Source organism: Rhinopithecus bieti, unplaced genomic scaffold, assembly GCF_001698545.2.
Source record: "Rhinopithecus bieti isolate Rb0 unplaced genomic scaffold, ASM169854v2 scaffold_34281, whole genome shotgun sequence".
NCBI classification, from domain to species: domain Eukaryota; kingdom Metazoa; phylum Chordata; class Mammalia; order Primates; family Cercopithecidae; genus Rhinopithecus; species Rhinopithecus bieti.
Window position 1 is genome coordinate 383,834 of NW_016814762.1, and position 23,532 is coordinate 407,365.

At 48.5% G+C, this 23,532-nt stretch overlaps 1 protein-coding gene across 1 annotated transcript in view; it reads right to left on the reverse strand.

Annotated features, from left to right (window-relative positions):
• The window catches only part of PRMT7 (protein arginine methyltransferase 7), a 46,316-nt gene that overhangs the window by 5,176 nt on the left and 17,608 nt on the right, over positions 1-23,532 (reverse strand). The window contains exons 6-15 of the mRNA XM_017852187.1: positions 18,239-18,330; positions 15,158-15,270; positions 13,203-13,444; positions 12,792-12,972; positions 6,938-7,065; positions 6,460-6,595; positions 5,471-5,554; positions 5,089-5,136; positions 4,351-4,440; positions 416-577 (exon numbers count right to left, since the gene is read on the reverse strand). Of these exons, the coding sequence (XP_017707676.1) occupies positions 416-577; positions 4,351-4,440; positions 5,089-5,136; positions 5,471-5,554; positions 6,460-6,595; positions 6,938-7,065; positions 12,792-12,972; positions 13,203-13,444; positions 15,158-15,270; positions 18,239-18,330 (1,276 nt within the window). The remainder of the gene's footprint in view (positions 1-415; positions 578-4,350; positions 4,441-5,088; positions 5,137-5,470; positions 5,555-6,459; positions 6,596-6,937; positions 7,066-12,791; positions 12,973-13,202; positions 13,445-15,157; positions 15,271-18,238; positions 18,331-23,532) is intronic.

Consider the following 23,532-nt stretch of genomic DNA (forward strand, 5'->3'; position numbering starts at 1 on the left):
AAAAAAAAAAAAAAAAAAAAAAAAGGGAAGCTTTTCCATTTTTTCTTGCATAAAGCAGCTGACTCTCCCATCTCAAAATGCTTTTAACAACTAAAGCCTCAGCTCTTAATGAGAGCAGAGCAGGCCACACGGCATGGCTTCTGAAATGTTTAATTTATATTTTTTAATTATTCTGATAAGCCACAATTGTAAAATGACAACACTCAGCCATTTACATTTCATATGTCAAATTATCGCATTTTTAAAAAGGCAAGCATCTTCTATTCAACCCGACAGTGTGCTGACACAGAAAGAAAACACAAGCTCCAATCATCAAGGCCAGAGTTGCTCTACAGGCGCCCAAGGTTCCTGCAAGAAAACAAGGTTCCCCACCTGCCTCCTCTGCTTTTTTCTGCAACACCCCCGGGTGGCCTACCCTGAACTCCACAACGACAGCGTGCAGCGAGGCCGCCTGGGGCATCACCACGGCGCCTGGCCCCAGGTGCCGGTCCACAGCGGTCCGCACGTACCAGAAGTAGAGGTTGTGCCAGGGCAGCAGGCTGGTAGTGAAGAACGGCTCGCCCAGGAGGAGAGAGACCTGGTGAGCAGGGCGAGAAGCAGGGCCCCATGTGTCAGGAGGTGTCAGGAGCGTTCACAGGAACAGGGAGCAATAGGCCACTCAGTCACTCAAGTCACTCCCTCCCGCCCTCCCTCAGTCACTCACTCATTCAGTCACTCATTCCCTCCCTCCCTCCCTCCTCAGTCCCTCTCTCCCTCAGTCAAAAAGCAAGGCAGCAAGGCGCTCTGTACCTGCCCTGGAGGCTTTAAAGAATACAACCAGATATGAGTCCCCTGCTCAGGAGAGCAGAGTGGAAGAGGGAAGCAGACAAAGTGCAGCTGACCCCATGTGACAGAAAAAAGCAAGGAAGGGGGTCATGGTGGGACCCCAGAAATAAATGTGCCAGAGGGGGCTTCCGGAGTGGCATCCTGTCAACCCTCACTGGACACTTTATCTCAGGACTTACTCCGTCTCCCTCCCCAGGCTCTGAGCACCACAAGAGCAGGGACTGGCGGCCCAGCATCCCCAACAGTGGGCCAGTGCCATGACCAGACGTTCTGTGAACATTTGTGAGTAAATGAACAAACGCATGGCAAGGAGCCTGAACGGCCAAGGGAGGAGCAGCAGGGGCAAGAGTGAGGCCAGGAGACAGCAAGATCCCCCAAGGTGAGGGTGTGGAGCTGGACAGGAGCCAGGACAGGATAAGGGGCTGGACTCATCCCGGAGGCGGCAGCGGCGGGGGTGGTGGGTGTCACTAAAAGCTTTCATGAGGGGTTCAAAATCAGAAGGAATGTGATTTAGAAGATCCTGCTGAGGACCATGAAGTGTGGAAGGGAATCTGTAGGTGCTCGGGACGGAGGCGACCTGGGAGAGTGCAGAAACAGTCCAGGCAAGAAATGGAGACTGCAGGGTGGGAGGGGTGGGAGGAGAGGAAGGGGTGGCAGAGGGTGAGGCAGCTGACCCCAGGCAGACCCAAGCAAACAGGCACCAAAGTGGGGCCAGTCAGAGATGATGGAGATGCAGCGGGAAATGCTGGGAGACAGAAAGGGCTGCCCTGAGTGCTTCCTGGCCTCTCCCCACCACAGCATCAGGAACAAGGCAAGAACACCCACTCCCACCACTCCAATTCAACATGACCCGGTCTACCGGTACACCACACAATGGCTTTCAGAATCATCTCCTATGCCCTCATCTATGAGGGAGAAAAAGGGTGACTTGTGGATGAATATTTATAGCAGCATTACTCACAACAGCCTCAAAGTAGGAGCCACCCAAATGTCCATCAGCTGATGAACAGATAAATAACAGGTTCTATCCACACAATGGAATCTTATTGAGCAAGAAAGAGAAATGAGGTATTGATTCAGGCTACGACATGGATAAGCCCTGAAAACATGAAGCCATATGAGAGGCCAGCCACGGAAGACCACACACTGTCTGATTCCATTCACACGAGACGCCCAGAATGGGCAAGCTAAAGACAGAAAGGAGGAGAGCAGGTGCCCTGGGCTGGGGGACTGCAGACAAATGGTGCGTGACTGCCAATGGGTAACGAAAGGGTTCTTAAACTGATGTGGCGATGGTTACACAACCTTATGAATACACAAAAATCACTGAGTGAATCGTAAGGTATGTGAATTATATCTCAATAAAACTGTTATTTTTAAAATGGGCAAAAGGCTTGAATAGACATTTCACCAAGCAAGACATAAGCACACGAAATGATGCTCACCATCATCAGTCATTAGGCAAATACAAATTAAAACTATGCGGAGACATCACCACACTCCCACTAAAATGGTTATGCTGAAACAAGCCAATGCCAAGTGCTGGTGAGGATCTGAGAACCTGGACCCTCAGATGTTACCGATGGGGATGTCAAATGGACAGCCACTTCGAACAACAGTTCAGCAGCTGCTTAAAAAGTTGACCATAACTACCACACGACCCAGCAATCCACACCAAGGCATCTGCGTAAGAGAACTGAGGACCCATATCCTCACTAAGACCGGTGAACCCATGTTCACAGAAGCCTTATTCAAAGTGGCCAGAAACTGGACACAATCCAACTGTCGATAAGCAGGTGAATGGACAGCCACACCGCGGAAGGCTATGCAGCCTTAAAAGAGAACGAAATGGGTGAACCTCAAAGACATTATGCTCAGTGAAAGGAGGCAGACTCGCAAGACCACACACTGCGTACCTCACTTTTCAGCAAAGCCAGAAGAGGCACACACTGGAGACAGAAACCAGACCAGTGGCTGCCAGGCCTGGGGCATGAGCATGCTGACTATCAACAGGCTCCCGGGAATTTGGGAGGTAACAGAAATGTTCTCTTTTCATTCCAATTTTTTTTTAGAGACAAGATATCACTCTGTCAGCCACGATATAGTGCTCTGCCATAAGAATGGCTCACTGCAGCCTCCAACTCCTGGGCTCAGGCGATCATCCCACCTCACCCGCCTCAGCCTCCTGGGACTACAGGCACATGCCACCACTCTGGGTTAATTTTTCTTTTTTTTTCTTTTTTCTTTTTTTTTACAGAGACAGGGTCTCCCTATGTTGCCCAGATTGGTCTTGAACTCCCGGGTCCAAGCGATCCTCCCACCTTGGCCTCCCAAAGTTCTGGGATTACAGGCATGTGCCACCATGCCTGGCCTGGAAATGTTCTAAATGAGACTGGGTGATGGTTGTTTAACTCCATACATTTACTTAAAAAATCACTGAACTGTATACTTGAAATGCATTAATTTTGTGGTATGTCAACTACATCTCAATAAACCTGTTATTTAAAAAAAAGACTGGCAGGAAGGATGAAAGATGACAGCTCTGCTTTAGATGAGTCTGGTTTGTGGGACATCCAAGGAAAAGTGACAGGGTAGCAGCTGGACATGAGATTTGAATCCAAAACTGCAACGAGGGAAGGCCGGCTCTGATGGTCACTGACTCACACATGAGAAGGAACAGGATTACCAGAGAGGATGCAGTAGGGGGAAGCGGGGGACACGGGGAGACTGCCACAGAGCAGCGCGAGGGAAGGACAGTCAGGAAGGTGAGCGGAAAGAGACTTCCCCAGCACAGGAAGAAGTCCCAGGTCACAAGGACAAGCGGCTAGAGTAGATGAAGCCTGCAGGGAGACCATGGGAGTAACGACGAGGTTGCTGGTAGAAGCAGTTTCAGGGCCTGGAAGCCTGACTGCAGCAGGAAGCCGTGGACGGGGAGTGAAGACAGGAGTGCAGTGGAGAGGAAAGGACACGCTCTGCTCCTAGGAAAGCTAAGAGAGAGGCTCTGTCCTGACCTGAAGGAGCAGAGATGAGGGTGAGCTAAGAGCAGTACAGCCAGGTGTGGTGGCTCACGCCTGTAATCCCAGCACTTTGGGATGCTGAGGCTGGCAGATCGCATGAGCCCAGGAGTTTAAGATCAGCCTGGGCCACATAATGAAACCCTGACTCTACAAAAAATACAAAGATTAGCCGGGCGTAATGGCATATGCCTATAGTCCCAGCTTCTCGGGAGAGGTGGGAGGATCGCTTGAGGCTGGAAGGTCGAGGCTGCAGTGAGCCAAGATCGTGCCACTGCACTCCAGCCTGGGCGATAGTGCGAGACCCCGTTTTCCAAAAAAAAAGAGCAGTGCAACCATCTGCTCACCAGGCAGCTCCATGAAAGCCTCGACAGTGGGAGCTCCTAGGAGGTAAGGTTACGTGGAGGACCCACTGTGAGACCCCAAGGATGGGGTGGGGCCTGGGCTACCTCAGTGCCGTGCTGCCTACCCTAACACAGCCCAGCGCGGCCAAAAGGCTCCCGCTACTCACCTTTCTGTCCTTCAGGTCCTCACTTGTTAATAATTCCGGCCGTTTTTCTATGAGGTTAATTTTATCTTCCAAGTGGTTAGCCTTGAAGATCTTAGAAAGAAAGCCATAAAATTACTGTATTCATACTATTGTTTTTGTCAGGAAAAAAAATCTCTCAAAGTTGCATTCTCCGCTTTGAATTTTCTGGCAAATAGTTCTGGAGCACCACTTTTATCTGCTTTGTGGAAATTCTCTCCTTGGGGGGCATCCTATAGACCACGGATGAGATCAGGAGCAGAATGTGATGAAAGCAGAAGAAATTTCTCCCGCCGGCGCACACCAGGACTCAGTGCGGGCCTGTAGTTCTGGTGAAGGGGGTTCCCCTTTGGAGAGGAAATGAAACCAGTTACTGGCCAGGGAGAGAAATGGCATCTCCCATCAGGCTGTGAGCACTGGCTCCCTCGGCACGGATGTCCCAGAAACACACCCTACACTCAGTTCTACGGCAACAGGAGCTTTATGTGAAGTGAGGAGAAAAGCCTCAACTTCAGACACAAAAAAACAAAGCAGAGTGCAAATGCCTGCCTCTATTTCAGTGACAGCCCCCAAGGCCTTCGGCTGCTCTCCAGGCAGCAGCCAAGACAACACAGGGGTGCAAGTGAGCTGCCACTCCTTCGTTCCCCCGGGCCAATGCCACTTCAAAGCCATCAACCCAGATCCCACAGGTCCTCTCCTATTGCAGCAACAATTCTCACTTACTTTTCTCAACAGTTTGTGAGAAGCTGCTGAGCTCTCGACTGTAAATACCTAAAGGGAACACCACGCTATTAGTTGTAAGATATTCACTTAACAGAGAAGAAATTAAAGATTAAAATGCGACAAGACCATCCCAAGGCAGAGGACACACCTGAACAACCCTCCCTGCACTCATTCCCTCCCTGGGGCAGTCTGAGCACCAGCTCAGCAGCCTGACGCCTGCCTGCACACACAGGCAATAAACCCCAGCCCCTGACCCGAGCATGCTGCACCCACGACAGTGGCCCTTGCAAACAGCCTTGAACACAGAATTGTGCACCCGGACCACACAACGCCCTAACTCACGAGCCCACCTCAGGAGGCTGACAAGGGTGCACGTCTGTACCTGCTCCACCCCCAGGTGATGGGCCAGCACGGAGAGCAGGCTGCCATCGCTGACACACAGGCACACGCTGTCTGGCTTCAGCACCTGCGGGGAACAGGCAACCTCAGCACAGGGCTTCCTCCAGTTTGCCAGAAGATTCCTGCTGGCAAGCTGTCAGAAATGTTTCCCTTCTCACCCCACTTGCCCAGACCTTGGACCATGCCCCTGCATCCTCATGCAGTAACCACCCCCAGCCTCAAACACGCCCGCCTCGCTCACGTCTCCCCACTTGTCCCCACTGTCAGAAAAGACACTCCTCAACCCAGCCTAGAGGCCCCACTGAAGGCCTGCCCCACGTGCAGGCCACCTCCCAGTCCATGACAACAGGCTTCTTCCCTGTCTGGTGACAGCACGGACAGCTAAGAGCCTCCAAGGCTCGAGGGTTCACAACTGACTCCCCAAAGGCAGGGATGCCTTTCTGGGTGACAGATTCCTGAGAGAAACTCAGGATGGCTTGGATCCTCCCCCATCCTCCAGAATGCACACGTGCACACTTATTTCTGTACACACCCCCAAGGGCCTCAAGAGACCCTCCCTCTAAGCCCCATCTGTAATCCCCAGGCCGAGTCCTGCAGGGAGCAAAGATTTTCAGGCAGGGGAGTCACATGATCAGATCTACACTTTAGAAAATTGGAGAAATGTAGTAACACATGAAAAGAGGAGAGGGGTGGCCGAATCCACTGCGACCACCCACAGTAACGACTGTGCCTGACAAGGCGAAGGCGTCCAGCAGGAGCCCAGCCAGAGGCTCTCCCAGTACAGCAGAGAGTAGCCCTAGGCTCTCCAGCTTTCTGCTGCAGTGCCCACCCCAGAAGGCGCTCGCTGAAGCCATTCAGAGACAAGAGGACACAGGAAAGAAACTTAGCAAATCATAAGCAGAGTGCTGGGGCTCATGGACAAACTTCTTTTTCCCTTATCCCCCACAACCAGCCAAGGGGCTGGACACTTACGGTGCTCAGAGCCTGGATGTATCGATCAGTTCTGTCCTGATCATTGATCTCTCCAAACCGAGGCCGGTTCCAGAGCAGGTGAGCCTGGCAGTCGCACACGGGGCGCATCTGGTGGACTCTCTCATTCTTTTCAGGACTAGGCCAGGAGATTAACAAACAGACATGGGCTGTGAGCGCCTCCATAGGTCTCTAGAGGGCAGGAATCTGGACACTGGTCTCCAGTAGGCATGAGAGGTTATAGCACCCGCTAATTCCAGACTTTTCCTACGCATCTGCTCTAAACAGATTCCAGCAACCCAGGACAGCCTCTCCTGGGCACACCCGAATGGGCACTGACACACTGGTCACAAATCTTTGTTCTTATATTATTCTGTCCAGACACAAATCAACCCACTGGCGCCTCCAGAGGGTCTGTAAATGGGGAATTTACATACAAGTTTCAGAGGCTCATCCTCCACCCCAACGAGGCTCGGCGCACCTGGTCCTCTGCAGGCTGTACCACACGCAGTAGTCATCATGGTGGGCTACCAGGCAGAGCGCTGAGCCCTGCACCACAGGCTCCTCTTGTGGCAGGAAGTACACACACTGCATCCAGTGGTCCCGCCACTGAAACAGGGAACAGAGTCAGCTGTCAACATGCTGCAGCATGAGCAAATCCAGGAGCCAAATGCCAGAGAACTGCAAGTTTTCAGGCATCCACAATGTAGACTGCAGCTGGCTACTGTGGCCAAGGAGATAAAGAAACAAACTCTAAACTCAGAGGCCAGTGGCCCAAAACTTTGTGGGAACCCTGCTGGCTTTAGGAAGACATAATGTGGCCAAGGGCAGCAATCTGCCAGAGTGGCTCAGGGGAAGGGACAAGTGCAGGCTCCAGTCCCCATCCCATCAGAGGAGCACCAAAGCTCTCTCTTCAACATGCAGGGCTGTGCCAAATGTTTCATTTGAAGGAAAAAACAATGGTTTAAACCTCGTGGTTTGAGGGGAACCTTTTCGGAATAGTCCCATGGCGCACACTCCAAAGGCTTTAACATACTCGGAATTTACAGCACAGTCAAATGCAATGCACTACACCTAACTGGATCGTAGACTGAGGAAACAAAAGCTATCAAGGACTTTTGGAGACAGAGAAATTTTATTTTGAACCATATGTTAGATGATACTATGGAACCACTGTTTTTCTTAGGTGTGATCATGTGGTTCGTTTATGTTGCAGACTGTTTTCATTCTTGGGAGATATGTGTTGAGGTATTTAAAAGTAAAGTGTCAGATGTCTGCAACTTATTTTCAAATGATTTTGCAAAAAACTGCACGAGCGTGTGCGTGTGCATGTGTGTGTGCGTGTGTGTGTCTGTGTGCGTGTGCATGTGTGTGTGTCTGTGTGTGTAGAGAGATGCAGGGAGAGGCAGAAGACAAAGACAAAGCAGGTGTGGCAAACGTTAACTGGTAAATTTAAATTAATAAAGGGACTATCAGTGTTCATTTTCACTTATTCTGTAGATTGATAATTTTTCAAAATAAAAAATTGGGAAAATACAAAAAGGTTTTGGCTTATTCTTTGAATTAAAGTATTTAAATAACCGAAGATTCTAAATTGCGAAACATGGTTGACAATGATCCAGAGTCAATTTTTAATAGGCTGTGCTAGTCCTTACTACAAAGCCCACATACAGGATTTTATCCTAAGAAAACCCAAACAAAAAAAAAAAAAAAAAAAGAAAAGAGTTATATTCCCATAAAAATGCAAATCACAGAATTATTTATACCAGCAAAAACTGGAACCCACGCAAATGGCCAGGGCTCAGAACGGGATATAAGCCCTTGTGCAGAATACGGACAGACATCTTAAACGCTGCTGCTGAAGGCCTGGAACAGAGAGGAGCACCGACCACGCCCACGCATTTGGAGAGGGACCAAAGAAAGGGAGCTATTTTGAGTGAAAGGGAGGACCATGAGTGATATTTTTATTTTATATAATGAGGTTTATTTCTCTCATAATTGTTAAGCTTCTTTTTGAAAAAGGAAGAACTGTCCTAAAAAGTAGATGCCAGCTGGACACGGTGGCTCACGCCTGTAAATCCAACAATTTGGGAGGCCAAGACTGGCGAATCGCTTGAGGCCAGGCGTATGGGACCAGCCTGGGTAACATACCAGTGACCCCTATTTCGACAAAAAACACAAAATTAGCCAGACATGGTGGCACATGCCTGTAGTCCCAGCTACTCAGGAGGCTGAGGTGGGAGGATCGCTTGTGCCCAGGAGTTGACAGCTGCAGTGAGCTAAGAGGTGCCACTACAATCCAACCTGAGCAATAAAGACCCTGTCTCTAACGAACAAAAACAGGAGATGCCTGGCTCAACTCTGATGAGACAACTGCCCGCTCATTCCGTCACCTTCAGGAACTAAGAAAAACTTTGCCCTGTGGGACTCCAAGAGCACAGGTAAGGAATGTGCCCACCTGCCTGGTCTTGAATTTAACAAAAAGGCAGCGAATGACATTCCCACACATTTAAGACGCCTACTTGAACATAAAAACTAGAAAATGAAAATCTGACCAGATATGTTCTGGAAAAATAAACAGTAACAGGAATAATACAGGTTCTTTTAAACCTTTTATTCATTCCCACACTATGCAAATGTATGTGAAGAAGACAGGAGAACTCTTTCCCAACCCCTCCTAGGGTCCCATGGCACTGCACTGTCATCATATCCTTCCCATGTTCCCACCACAGGGACTTCCTAGGTCCTAACGCCGAACAGCTGGTGACAGAACCCACTGTGCCAAGGTGGGACAGGCTAAATATACTTAGGATCAAAGCAGTTTGATGAATTCATGAGGGAGATTCATTAGCAGCTTTCAATTTCCAATCCAAAAGTCAACGCTGGTAGAGAAACAACACAAGACCCATAGTCAAGAGACCAGGGGCAGGACCCATTCTACTGCTCCTGGACACAAGGCCCTGCTCTAATCCCTGGAGCCTGCTGGGTCCCGGGTTGGCTACGGTTGTGGTTACCTGGTTTGTCTACTAAGAGGATTCAAGGAGAAAAAATACATAGTAGTGCTCTGAAGACATGCAAATTAAAAGTACTAACTTTTTTTTTTTTTTTTTGAGACGGAGTTTCGCTCTTGTTGCCCAGGCTGGAGTGCAATGGTGCAGTCTCGGCTCACTGCAACCTCCACCTCCCGGGTTCAAGCGATTCTCCTGCCTCAGACTCCCAAGTAGCTGGGATTACAGGTGCCTGTCACCATGCCCAACTAATTTTTTTGTATTTTTAGTACAGACGGGGTTTCACCATGTTGGCCAGACTGGTCTTGAACTCCTGACCTCAGATGATCCACCCGCCTTGGCCTCCCAAAGTGCTGGGATTACAGGAGCAAGCCACCGGCCAAAAGTCCTAACATTTTAACACTATTCTTATGCTAATTCTGCAACACAGTCTTAGGAAGAATGTGGTGCAATGCCAATCTCAACTCTGTGGGTGAATTCAGAGTGACACACACACACAGCCTGCAGAGGGAAGCTGGCACGGCTGGCTGGACACACACCCACCCGGGGCCAGGCACCTGGAAGGTGGAGGGGAGGCTAAGAAGCTCACATACTTCTAAAGCTCACATACTTCTTAGTCTCACATGCTGCTGTCGGTACGGATACGCTGATTGACAGCAATCCCCCAGCAGTCACGACCCTTCGGCCTACACAGTAATTCTGGGAATGGAGTAGGGGAAGCTGCTAAAGCCTTCCAGGAAGTCAATGTTATGGCCACCTAGAACCAGCAGGTGAGCATTTAAAACAAAGCCAGTGGTTAAGGCCAGGCAGGCTGGACCATGAACAAAGGATGGTGCCTAAGGTGCTCCTGGGTAGAGACAGGTTCTATTTCTTGGCCCTGAAACCAAAACTGCCTTTGCAAAACACAGTGAGAGAATTACGACAGTGAAAGAGATCTCAACTTACCAACCCCATCTCGCTTTAACGTCTAAACTGCCCTTAATCATTCCTGGGTCTGGGCCAAGCTAACTTTGGGAGACATTTGGTTAATAGTTTATTTTTTATTCGTCTCACTCTGCCACCCAGGTTTGAGTGCAGTGGCATGATCTCAGCTCACTTCAACCTCCCATCTCATGGGTTCAAGCAATTCTCCTGCCTCAGCCTCCTGAGTAGCTGGGATTATAGGCATGCACCATCACATCCGGCTAATTTTTGTATTTTTAGTAGAAGTGGGGTTTCTCCATGTTGGTCAGGATGGTCTCAAACTCCTGACCTCAAATGATCCAACCATCTGGGCCTCCCAAAGTGTTGGGATTACCAGCGTCAGCCACCGAGCCCAGTCGATTAATATTTTAAATGATAACCGCCCTTCCCCAAAATTAAACTTAAACTTAATGAAAGATCATCAGGTTACAAGGATGAGAGGAGGCTGAATTCTGCTAGGGTGAAGCCATTATTAGGTCATAAGATCTGCAACCTTCCCTGACTCCTCCTGCAGATACCACCACCCTTGTAGAACCTAAGATTGACCCTTTGAAATGTCTTTTTGGGTTTTTACATTTCTGTCTGATGACTCCACCCAGAAGTGGACTCCCTGGCCTTCCAAGCTATCCTTGAAAAATCCTAGCCTGGGCCAGGCGCGGTGGCTCACACCTGTAATCCCAGGACCTTGGGAGGCCAGGGGAGTGGATCACCTGAGGTCAGGAGTTTGAGACCAGCCTGGCCAACATGGAGAAACCCCATCTCTACTAAAAATACAAAATTAGGCAGGCGTGGTGGCGCATGCCTGTAATCCCACCTACTTGGGAGGCTGAGGCAAGAGAATTGCTTGAACCCAGGAGGTGGAGGTTGCAGTGAGCTATCGCGCCACTGCACTCCAGCCTGGGCAACAAGAACGAAACTCCGTCTCAAAACGAACAAAAAACTCTAGCCTGTGAATTTTCAGGGAGACTGATTTGAGCAATAACTCTGTCTTCCACGTGGTGTGGCTGGCTTTATATCAGTTAAACTCTTTATTGCAAAGCCATGGTGTCAGCGAATTGGTTTTGTCTAGCAGTGGGTGGGAAGAACCCATTAGGCAATTACGACAAACCTTTCCCACTTTCTTTTCCTCTGAGTGTGACAGTGAGGGAGGGTGGATGGGGGTGTAAATAACACAAGCACATAACAGAAAATTCAAAAGATACACAAGGACACATAGTGAAAAATGTTTCCTTTCCACCCCTAACCTCCAGTCCCCATTCCCAGATGCAGTCAGTTTTACCAATTTCTGGGAATTCTTCCAAAGATATCCTTATATGTACACCAGACAACTATCCACTCATAAACACACATATTCCTATTTTTACTAACACCAGTGCTGCCACATGACACACCATTCTGCACCTTTATTTTTGTGTCAGGTAATAATCCACCCTGAAGCTTGCCCCCACATCAGTGCACAGAGAGCTACCTCACCCACTAAAAGGATAACGGACTTGATCCCTGCTAGTGGCCTTTAGGTTGGCCTTTTTCTACTAAACCAGGGCTGGACACAACTATTCTGCACAGACGCAAATCCAGCCACAGCCCCACATCTGGAAGCAGCATTGCTTTCTACCTGAGACATTCTGATGACTCGCTTTCCTGCTTTTTCCCTGAGCTTCACCAACAGTGTGCTTGCAAACTGTTTAAACTTTATTCACTAATAGGTGAAAATGATATATCATTGCAGTTGAAAGTTGCATTTCTCTCTTTTGAGACAGGGTCTCATCTATTGCCCAGGCTGGAGTGCAGTAATGCAATCACGACTCACTGCAGCCTCGACTTTCTGGGTTCAAGCAATCCTCCTGTCTCAGTCTCCTGAGAGGCTGGGAGCACAGGTGCTGTGAACAGCTAATACTGCATTTCTCTTATTATGAGGGAGAGTGGGCAACTATCCCCGTCATCTGTATTTCCTTTTCTGTCTTTCATGTCCTCTGCCTACTTTCTATCGGGGTGGAGAAAGTAGATTTCGAGGCCACAGAAGGTGAGGCTGTAGTTCTCTATTCCAAGCTGATGGGAGCCCCCTGGGATGACTCAGGGGATGAGCGGTGGTCATCTAAGGAGAGCTGCATCATGATGAGGGGGACAGGAAAGCCACCTTCTCTGTTGCCCACTGTGTCCAAGGGTGCTGACCATGAGCTCACCCTGGAAAGGCTACCTCACTATAGCTAGCCTTTGCTTGTGTTTTAAAAACTTTTGTCTTTGATTCTGACACAGTCCTCCTGTCTCTAAATTCTCATGGGTCTAAGGTTCAACTGCTACTTTCCCATGAACAGCAGTGAACAAGTTTCCTGACAGGGCACATGCTCGGCTGCTGCCTCTTACCTGCATCTCCTCTGGGTCTGAGTGTGCCCAGAAGGGGGCCGTGGTGCACCTGATCTTCCCCTCAGGGTCCATTTCAATGTCCCACCACGAGAGAACCACCTGAGCTCGGCCAGATGTCAGAGGTTCAAATTGCCTGCTATGGCAGGCTGCTGAGCTACTGACTTGCTTGCTGAAGTCTATGCTGAGGAATAATATTCAAGAATGTAAGCAGAGTTTAACCTCACCCTCACACACTCCCATTTTTTAAGCTTTTACAGTGACCTCACTGGCAATGACATTTGGCTGCAAAGACTCTTGCCTTCGAGGCAGGTGATAGCAGCTAGGTTTCCTTCCCACGCAAAAAGAACTTCCTAAGACCAAACTTCCATCAAATGTCTTAAAGTGCCATCACCTATGGTGGCTCCTTGGTACCTGAACATGGGCAGCACATCGCTGAGGACTGTAAAGTCGGCTGGTGACACCTGGTTCAGCTGAATGTCACAGACAGAGGGTGCGCCAGGGCAGTTCTCCAGGTCCACAGGAGGGACGATAACCTGCTCTCCGAGGCTGGTCTGCACGCGGATGGGAAACAGCTTGTTCCACGACCACATCCTCCTGGACTCCACCAGCTGTGCATAGACGGTGGCTCTGTGGGGCACGGCCTCACAATTTTCCTAAGTTTATATTAAAAAAAAAACCAAACAAAAATCAGGTGCTCAGAACCACAGTAATCCCCACTGATCAAAAGAGGTTTATTCCTTAACATGAGGTTGGTTCAGTAATGTCCAACACCTTATACTATTAGGATAGTGAACTGTTTTCAGCCCTATGCCCTTGGAAAAGGGGAAAAAAAAAAGGCACTAGATTTCAAAAAGAATACACACTGTGCCTAAAATGACTTATGTCAGCTAAGTTCCTGGCTACCTGGCACTCTTAAATGCTTCAAGTCCTGCTGCTGGCCAGTGATCCTGGCTCTGGGCTCAGCATCCCTTCAGTGCCGCTCTTGCCCAGCACCAAAACAAGAGCCTCCTTTGGCAAAGCCCTATGGACCATGGTGCCCACTCAGCTGCCCAGCCTTCTGGCGCCGCTGGGCATTGCTGCGCACTCAGCCCCCAGGCTGCGGCTCCGGCTCCTTGTCCAGCTTTCCTCCTAGCTCATGCAACCACTCCACATCCTCCATGCACCAGGCAACAGGGATCCGACAAGAACACACTCACAGCTGCTACCCACGTGGCTTTCACCACCATGATACCACTAGCCTCTTGGACCAAATGATTCTGTTGTGGCGGTTGTTCCGGACATGGTAAAAGGTTAGCAGCACAAATGGCCTCCCCGCGAGGCGTCTCCCAACCTTGCTCTGGTAGAGAAATGCCACTGTAACTGGACTCGCTCCCGCCTCATTCCCCAGGCTGTGCTTCCTTTGCCCCACCTCACAAGGGGACTCCCTGGTCCAGACCTTCTCCCTCCATACTCTCCAGAGTGACCTCAACCACACCCTCTTCACTGACTAAATCCATGCATCTCTGGGCCTCTTGGGCCTCTCTACTTGGTTGACCTTTAGAGAGCTCAAACTGTCTAAACCAGAAGAATCGCCCTCACCACTTTCCAACCTTCCCAAGGCTACCCCTCTTCCTGTGCTCCGAGGTGCCCAAACCCTGGCATCAATACCTCCTACACCTAAGGGACCACCAACTCCTGGGACCACCTATCAGGCCCTTGGCTGAGGCCCACTGCACACAGCGTCTGGACGACTCCACAGCCTTTTAATCCACCTGCAACCTCCAGCCCTATACCCCAAATGCCCTGCACATGTCTGCCTGCATAAATCTGCTATCAATCCTCTGCTTTAAATCCTCCTACGACGCCACCCCACCTTCTAGATGACAGCTACCCTCTGGGCATGGCCCCCAAGCCCCGCTCCATCTAGCCCCTGCCCAGTTCTCTAACCTCAGTTGCTAAGCCCATCTCTCCTGCCTCCCACACAGCACAAAATCCAAAGCAGGCTCCGGAGCCACCACACCGATTCAGTCTCACGTCTAGCGCATGCTGCTCTCTCTCCTCTACCAGAAATATTCCATCTGCCAGGCCAACACCTGATCACTTCTCAGGATTGACAGCTCAAGCATCGCCTTCCTGAGAATATTTGCTGAACTGAACTGAATTTGAAAATAGTTTCTGGCTTTTCAACTCTAACCTATTAAGATTTGGCATTCAAGGGACACGAAAGTCACAAGTGAGGAGAACCACAGCTCCCCAGGAATAGAGGGGTGTCCCAGGTGCATGAGAGGTGCTGACGGCTTGGACTGTGTGGAGCACGGTGCATGAGTGAGTGCTGTGTGAGCTGGCTGAGACCACAGACACGTCTGAGGGAGCCCTCTGTCCACTACCTCTACAAGATGCCTGTGTGCGTGCTCATAGGAGGGCAGCGCCCCCTCCCCGATCAGCTCTGTGTCAAACAACTCTGTGACCAGGATGTTGGCACGGCACGGCATGTCACCCTCTGAAAAACATAAGAAAACAGATTCGGACATAAGCAACAGACTAGGAAAAATATTTACAGCAAACATGGGAAAAATAAGTGGTTAAGGGGTCACCACACTAAAAGCACATACACATGCTGAGGTATTCAGAAGCGTCAGGATGTCTGCGACTGATTTGCCAATGGTTCAGCAAAAAAAAAAAAAAATCCGTATGTAAAATGTATGACAAAATGCTAACTGCTAAATCTAGGGTAAGGGATCATGGGTGTTTACTGTACCGCTCTTTCAACTATTCTGTATGTTTAATATTGGGAGGGAGACCTGAAAAAAATGATAAGAAAACTATCAATACCCAATGGACTGCTTGAGCTCAGGAGTTTGCAATCACCCTGGGCAACATGACAAAACCCCATTTCCACAAAAGACACAAAAATTGGCCAGGTGCAGTGGCTCACACCTGTAATCCTAGCACTTTGGGAGGCCAAGGCAGGAGGATCACTTGAGGTCAGGAGTTCAAGACCAGTTTGGCCATCATGGCGAAACTCCATCTCTACCAAAAATACAAAAATTAGCCAGGTGTGGTGGCGCACGCCACCCCAGCTACCCGGGAGGCTAAGGCATAAGAATCACTTGAACCTGGGAGGCAGAGGTTGCAGTGAGCCAAGATTGTGCCACTGTACTTCAGCCTGGGCGACAGAGTAAGACTCTGTCTCAAAGAAAAAAAAAAAGAAAAAAATACACACCCAAAAAGAAACCAGGTAAAAATATAAACATACAATTCAAAACAGAAATCAAACATATGGAAATTTTTTCATCCCTATTAGCAATTAGAGAGATATAAATTAACAATTAAACTGTTAACCACTAAATTAGAAAAATTATTTGAAAAGCAAAAACCAGCCGGGCGCGGTGGCTCAAGCCTGTAATCCCAGCACTTTGGGAGGCCGAGACAGGCGGATCACAAGGTCAGGAGATCAAGACCATCCTGGCTAACACGGTGAAACCCTGTCTCTACTAAAACTACAAAAAACTAGCCGGGAGAGGTGGCAGGCGCCTGTAGTCCCAGCTACTCAGGAGGCTGAGGCAGGAGAATGGCATGAACCCGGGAGGCGGAGCTTGCAGTGAGCTGAGATCCGGCCACTGCACTCCAGCCCGGGCGACAGAGCGAGACTCCGTTTCAAAAAAAAAAAAAAGAAAAAAAGAAAAGCAAAAACCAAATGCTGGTACTTCAAATACTTTTAGGTTGCAGGGAGACGGAGGGAAAGCCAAAGCAAGACAGCAAGGTTCTTTGATGATCTTCCAGCTCCTGTGAGTTCAGCTCTGGCAGCCAAAATTGAGATCCATGACTTAGAATCCCCGGATCACTATGGTAAATCCCCTTAATGAACTTAGCGCCTTGTCACCAATCTCTTAAATAACAGTTGTTTTAGGACAGTAGGATTTTAGAGGAGGGTAGGATTTGGGAGGGTTAACTGTTTTCTAAATCTCAGTAACGTACCGCTACTTCTACAATTATAATTTTTAATGAGCCAAGAGCCAAAACAGACTTTGGAAGGGGCTATTCATCAGGGAGAATTAACTGTAAACACTTTTAATGCCTCATGAATTATAATCTGACAAAGCCCACTCATCTCCCCTGAACAGAGCACAAGTCTTACAGATGACACAAGGAAAAGAGATACATGAAAGCAGTTGACGGGGGCCAGGCGCAGTGGCTCCCGCCTGTAATCCCAGCACTTTGGGAGGTCGAGATGGGCAGATCACCTGAGGTCAGAAGTTTGAAACCAGCCTGGCCAACATGGTGAAACGTTGTCTCTACTAAAAATACAAAAATTAACCAGGCGTGGTGATGGGTGCCTGTAATCCTAGCTACTTGAGAGGCTGAGGCAGGAGAATCACTTCAACCCGGGAGGTAGAGGTTGCGGTAAGCCGAGATTGCGCCATTGCACTCTAATCTGGGCCACAGTGAGACTCTATTTCAAAAAAAAAAAAAAAAAAGAAAGGAGCTGATAGAAGAACACAACAGAGACAGTGTGAACCTCGAGCTCGAGGCTGGAGCCTGGCCTGGATCTCACTTCCTATCCCTGAGCCCTTAGTTCTGACCATCAGTTGCCTCATCAGTAAAATGGGTGAATGGGCTCTGTCTCATGTGGTGGTAGTTGGGATGATGAAGATTAAAAAAAAAACATGCACACTTCCTATGAAGCTCACCTGTGCTCCATGACAGTATCAGTGGAGCTTAAGAAAAAACTTCTGTCTTCTGCCAGAAACCACCCTCCCGAGAAGCCTTGCCCATCCTCTCTGATGTCATGCCAAACTCCAACTGGAATACACTGTCCAAAACTCATCCAACCCACCCCACCTAACACACCTGCTCCTCCCTCCAGGGTTTCTGCCTCAATGAATGAGTCACATAGTCCAGGAACCTGGGCATCATTTACTAGCTCCAGGACAGCAGGACCGCAGACTGCCTGTCCACTACTGTACCCCAGTGCCCACAAGGTCCAGTGCCCCGTAAGTCAACACACACTAGATACATTCTTGATTTCTGTCACCCTACAACCCACTGATCACCTACTCTGCCAATTTTATCTCCTAAATGTTTAAACCAATTATATAACTTAAAATGCTTTACAGTCCAAATTGTTTCATTAAAATAAAAATCAAGAACCAGGCACAGTGACTCACACCTGTAATTCCAGCAGTTTGAGAGGCCAAGGTGGGCGGATCACTGAGGCCAGGAGTTTGATATCAGCCTGGCCAATGTGGTGAAACCTTGTCTCTACTAAAAATACAAAAATTAGCCAGGTGTGGTAGCACACGCCTGTAGTCCCAGCTACTCAGGAGGCTGAGGCATGAGAATTGTCTGAACCCAGGAGGCAGAAGCTGTACTGAGCTCAGACTGCCCCACCATACTCCATCTTGGGCAATACAGTGAGACTGTCTCAAGAAGCGGGTAGCCACCCCAGGAGCTTCCTAAGCCCTTACCAAATGAACGAAACAGACGGATGAACACACGCTGCTCCTGGGTTGGCTCTCCGCAAGCCTCAGCACGTAATCCAGCTCTGGGGAACAGGACACTTCAGATGCCACTTTTTAAAAGGGCTGAGAGCAGAACCTTGGAAAGTACACATTTGGAGCAGAAAGAAAGCAACACAGGAGAACCAAGATGAAGAGATGTCACTAAGGTCCAGGGAGAGTTTCAAGAAGGAAGGAATGGCAGAAGTACCAAAGCCACAGTGGTTAGAGAGGAAAAGCAGAGGAAAGGCCACCCAACCTGGCAATGAGGAAGTCACTTATCACGCTACAGGATCGGAAACCAAGTCACATTTACAAGGGATTATGGATGAAGCACGACTGACGATCTACTCACTTAACAAAAATAACTGAACTCCTTTACATGACAGGCCCTGAGCAAATAACGGAATGGAATAGTTAATACAACCCACGCAGTGCATGACCTCAGGATGCCTCAGCTGGGTGGGGATACAAACATTAAATACATAACTACATAATGATTTAATGATTGCAGTGGTAAGTGCTATGAAGAAAAAGTATTAAGAAATTGGCCAGGCGTGGTGGTTCACGCCTGTAATCCCAGCATTTTGGGAGGCTGAAGCAGGTGGATTGCTTGAGGTCAGGAGTTCAAGACCAGCCTGGCCAACACAGTGAAACCCCATCTCTACTAAAAATACAAAAATTAGCCGGGTGGTGGTGCATGCCTGTAATATCAGCTACTTAGGAGGCTGAGGTGGAAGGATCACTTGAATCCAGGAGGTGGAGGTTGCAGTGAGCCGAGGTCATGCCACTGTACTCCAGCCTAGGCAACAGAGCCACTCCGTCTAAAGAAAAAAAATTTTTTTTAAAATAAGAAATCACATGTGGGGTCTGGCCTAAACTGAGGTGCGTGTGAACAATGCTGCCTGGAGGCAGAGTCAGCACACTGCACAGCCAACCTTGCTGTCAAAATGGATGGATTTTCAAGAATAAATGACCTCAGCAGATGCAGTGGCTCCCATCTGTAATCCCAGCACTTTGGGAGGCTGAGGCAGGAGGACTGCTCGAAGCCTGGTGTTCAAGACCAGCCTGGGCAACAAAGCGAGACCTAGTTTTTTTCTTTCCTTTTTTTTTGAGACAGAGTTTTGCTCTTGTTGCCCAGGCTGGAGTGCCATAGCGCAATCTCGGCTCACCGTAACCTTTGCCTCCCAGGTTCAAGCAATTCTCCTGCCTCAGCCTCCCGAGTAGCTGGGATTACAGGCATGCGCCACCAAGCCTGGCTAATTTTGTATTTTTAGTAGAGACAGAGTTGGTCAGGCTGGTTGCAAACTCCCAACCTCAGGAGATCTGCCTGCCTCGGCCTCTCAAAGTGCTGGGATTACAGGCATGAGCCACCACACCCAGCCACAAGACTTAGTTTCTAATAAAAATTTAAAAAAAACAAAAAAATTAGTTGGGTGTAGTGGCGCCTGCCTGTGGTCCCAGCTACGCAGGAGAATCACTTGAGCCCAGGAAGTCGAGGCTGCAGTGAGCTGTGTTCACAGCACCACACTCCAGCCCAGGCAACAAAGTGAGACTGTCTCAAAAAAATATAAATCAATCTCCACTCTTGCCATAGTGGAGTAAGTGGGATCAGGCTTACCCTCTTGCTGTTATCAACTAGAAAACTGGGCAAAATGTAAGAAACAAGTGTTTTCAGATGTTGAGCAAGAGGCAACACAGTTTGCTCCCTAAGAACGGAAACAAACCAAGTAACCTTTACCCTGCTCTGGCTATCAGCCAGGAGACTCTTTCCAGACCACAGTACAGGGTAAGAGGTCATGCAGAGCACGGCAGTCTTGCTGAGTTAAACAGACAGGAAATAAGTTCAGGGAATGGAAGCAGCTGGAACTTGCCAGGCAGAGAATCAGAGAGGAAGTTACACAGAAAAAAAGCCTTCAGAATGCTGCACAGGGTTCCTCTAGGGTCTGTGTTAATACATTCACATACACAGAGGGTAATACTCTGTAAAGCCGAGCAAAGGGTGCATGAGCGTTAAGTTAACAATCTCCAGAACTCTCAGAGGCCTGGGAAACATTCAAGTTCTGATCAGTCAGACAACGGAATCCCTGCTGGACACCTAGGAGCTCTCAGGAGACACCCCAGAAAGGTTGCAGTAACTATCTGGCTAAAAAGTCTTAGAGCAGTGGTTCTCAACAGGTGACAATTTTACACACTCAAGACCAAGGAAGACATGTGACAATCTGGAGACATCTTTAGTTGGCAAGAATGGTGGGAGGAGGGAGTGCTACTGACATACACTGGGAAGAGGCCAGGGATGCTGCAAACAACCTACAATAATGCAAAGGACAGGGTCCACAACAAATAATTATCAAAATGTCACTTAGTTGGAGAATGCCAAAATATCACAACACTATTGTTGAAAAGGCCTAACTTAAAGCTACTCTAACCCTGCCCAAAGAAAGCTTAAACAAGCCCTGAAAGGATCAATCTGAACTGCAAGTAACCCAACTGCACGCCAAAGTTTAAAAACCAAAAACAACAAAGTCTAGCACTCAACAATGGGGAAATCCCAATGGCCACAGCATCCAAACAAAAATGATTAGACATGTAAAGAAGGAAAATGTGACCCAGAACAGGGATAAAAATGAGTCAAGAGAACAAACCCAGAAAAAACAAAGATGGTGGGAACAGAAGATAAGGATGTTCAAAAAGCTAAAATAAATGTGCTTACAGGAAACTATGAATATGAGAAAAAATGGAAGTTATGAAAAATAATCAAGTGGAACTTTCAGAGATAAAAAATACAATATCAAAAATGACACCAGGGCCAGGCGTGGTGGCTCAAGCCTGTAATCCCAGCACTTTGGGAGGCCGAGACGGGCGGATCACGAGGTCAGGAGATCAAGACCATCCTGGCTAACACGGTGAAACCCCGTCTCTACTAAAAAATACAAAAAACTAGCTGGGCGAGGTGGCGGGCGCCTGTAGTCCCAGCTACTCGGGAGGCTGAGGCAGGAGAATGGCGTGAACCCGGGAGGCGGAGCCTGCAGTGAGCTGAGATCTGGCCACTGCACTCCAGCCTGGGCGACAGAGCGAGACTCCTTCTCAAAAAAAAAAAAAGACCAGGCACAGCAGCTCACACCTGTAATCCTAGGACTTTGGAAGGTGGGAGAATTGCTTGAGCCCAGGAGTTTGAGACCAGCTTAGACAACAAACTGAGATCCCATCTCTACCAAAAAAATTTTTTTTAGGTTAGCCAGGCATGGTGGCATGAGCCTGTGGTCCCAGCTACACAGGAGGCTGAAGCAGGAGGACTGTTTGAGCCCAGGAGGTCAAGGCTGCAATAAGCTGTGCTCACACCTCTGCATTCCAGCCTGGGGCACAGGTCAAGACCCTGTCTCCAGAAAAAAAAAAAGAAAGAGAAATGAAGAGTTTACTAGATATACTTAACATTAATAGCATATTAGACACTGCAAAAAAAAGATCAGTGAATCTAAAGACCTATCCAAGAAATCCCTGTCCATCAACAGGTGGGGGGATAAACAAGCTATGGTTCATCTATCTAATAGAGTGCTGCTCGGTAATACAAAAGAACGAACCCCCAAGACACGAACGGTGTGGAAGAGCCTTATCAGCATCACGCTGTATAAAAGAGAGCACACACAGAAGAGTCCACACTTCTATGATTCCACTTCCTTGAAATCCTAGAGAAGCAAATCTAATCTACAATGAAGAAGTCTATGAGTGGATGCCTAGGACCAGGATATGGGGGGACTGACTAGAAAGGGTCATGAAGAATCTCTTTGAGCACGATGGAGATATTCTATTACCTTAATCATGGTGGTGGTGGTTACAAGTGTGTTTATATTTGTCAAAACTCATCAAACTAATGAAAATGGATATTCATTTAATGTAAATCATACTTCAATAATGTTGATTGTAAATGGAATGACTTGTAAACTTGTTTGTATGTTTTAAAGATAAAAAAGGCCAGGTGCGGTGGTTCACATCTGTAATCCCAGCACTTTCAGAGGCCAAGGCAGGCGGGTCACCTGAGGTCAGGAGTTCGAGACTAGCCTGGCCAACATGGTGAAACCTCGTCTCCACTAAAAATACAAAAATTAGCCAGGCATGGTGGTATATCCCAGCTACTCGGGAGGCTGAGGCAGGAGAATCAATCGCCTGAACATGGGAGGCAGAGGTTGTAGTGAGCTGAGATCCTGCCATTGCACTCCAGCCTGGACAACAAGAGTGAGACTCTGTCTCAAATAAATACATAAGATAGTATCCACTTCTTTTGTATATGTTTCAGATTCTCCATTAAAAAAAAAAATTGTTAAATGGGAGAATGATGTTGACCTTAGGTAGAAGCTTCAATTCAGAATGATACTGCATTCTTCAACCGTGGTGAAAAAGGCACAGTGGTGCACACCTGTAGTCCCAGGTACTTGCGTGGCTGAGATGGGAGGATCACTTTAGCATAAGAGTTAGAGTTCAGCATGAGCAACATAGTAAGACCCTATCGCCACAAAAAATTAGAAAAAACCCATGGTGTTATGCATAACTTCACCACAGAAGTTTTTCCTTTGCAAATCTTTCAACTATGTTTTCTAAGTGTCAGTGGCATGTGAAATTTTCAACGACTGAAACAAAGTTCTAGACTATAAAAAATATTCTGGGCTGGGCGTGGTGGCTCAAGCCTGTAATCCCAGCGCTTTGGGAGGCCGAGACGGGCGGATCACGAGGTCAGGAGATTGAGACCATCCTGGCTAACACGGTGAAACCCCGTCTCTACTAAAAATACAAAAAAAAACTAGCCGGACGAGGTGGCGGGCACCTGTAGTCCCAGCTACTTGGGAGGCTGAGGCAGGTGAATGGCGTGAACCCGGGAGGCAGAGCTTGCAGTGAGCCGAGATCGCGCCACTGCACCTCCAGCCTGGGCGGCAGAGCGAGACTCCGTCTCAAAAAAAAAAAAAAAATTCTGGGGGCCAGGCATGGTGACTCACGCCTGTAATCGCAGCACTTTGGGAGGCCAAGGCAGATGGATAACTTAAGGTCAGTAGTTAGAGACCAGCCTGGCCAACATGGTGAAACCCTGTCTCTACTAAAAATACAAAAATTAACCAGGCATGGTGGCAGGCACCTGTAATCCCAGCTACCTGGGAGGCTGAGGCAGGAGAATCACTTGAACCTGGGAGGTGGAGGATGCAGTGAGCCAAGATTGCACCACTGCAACGTAGCCTGGGTGACACAGTGAGATTCCGTCTCAAAAAAAAAAAAAA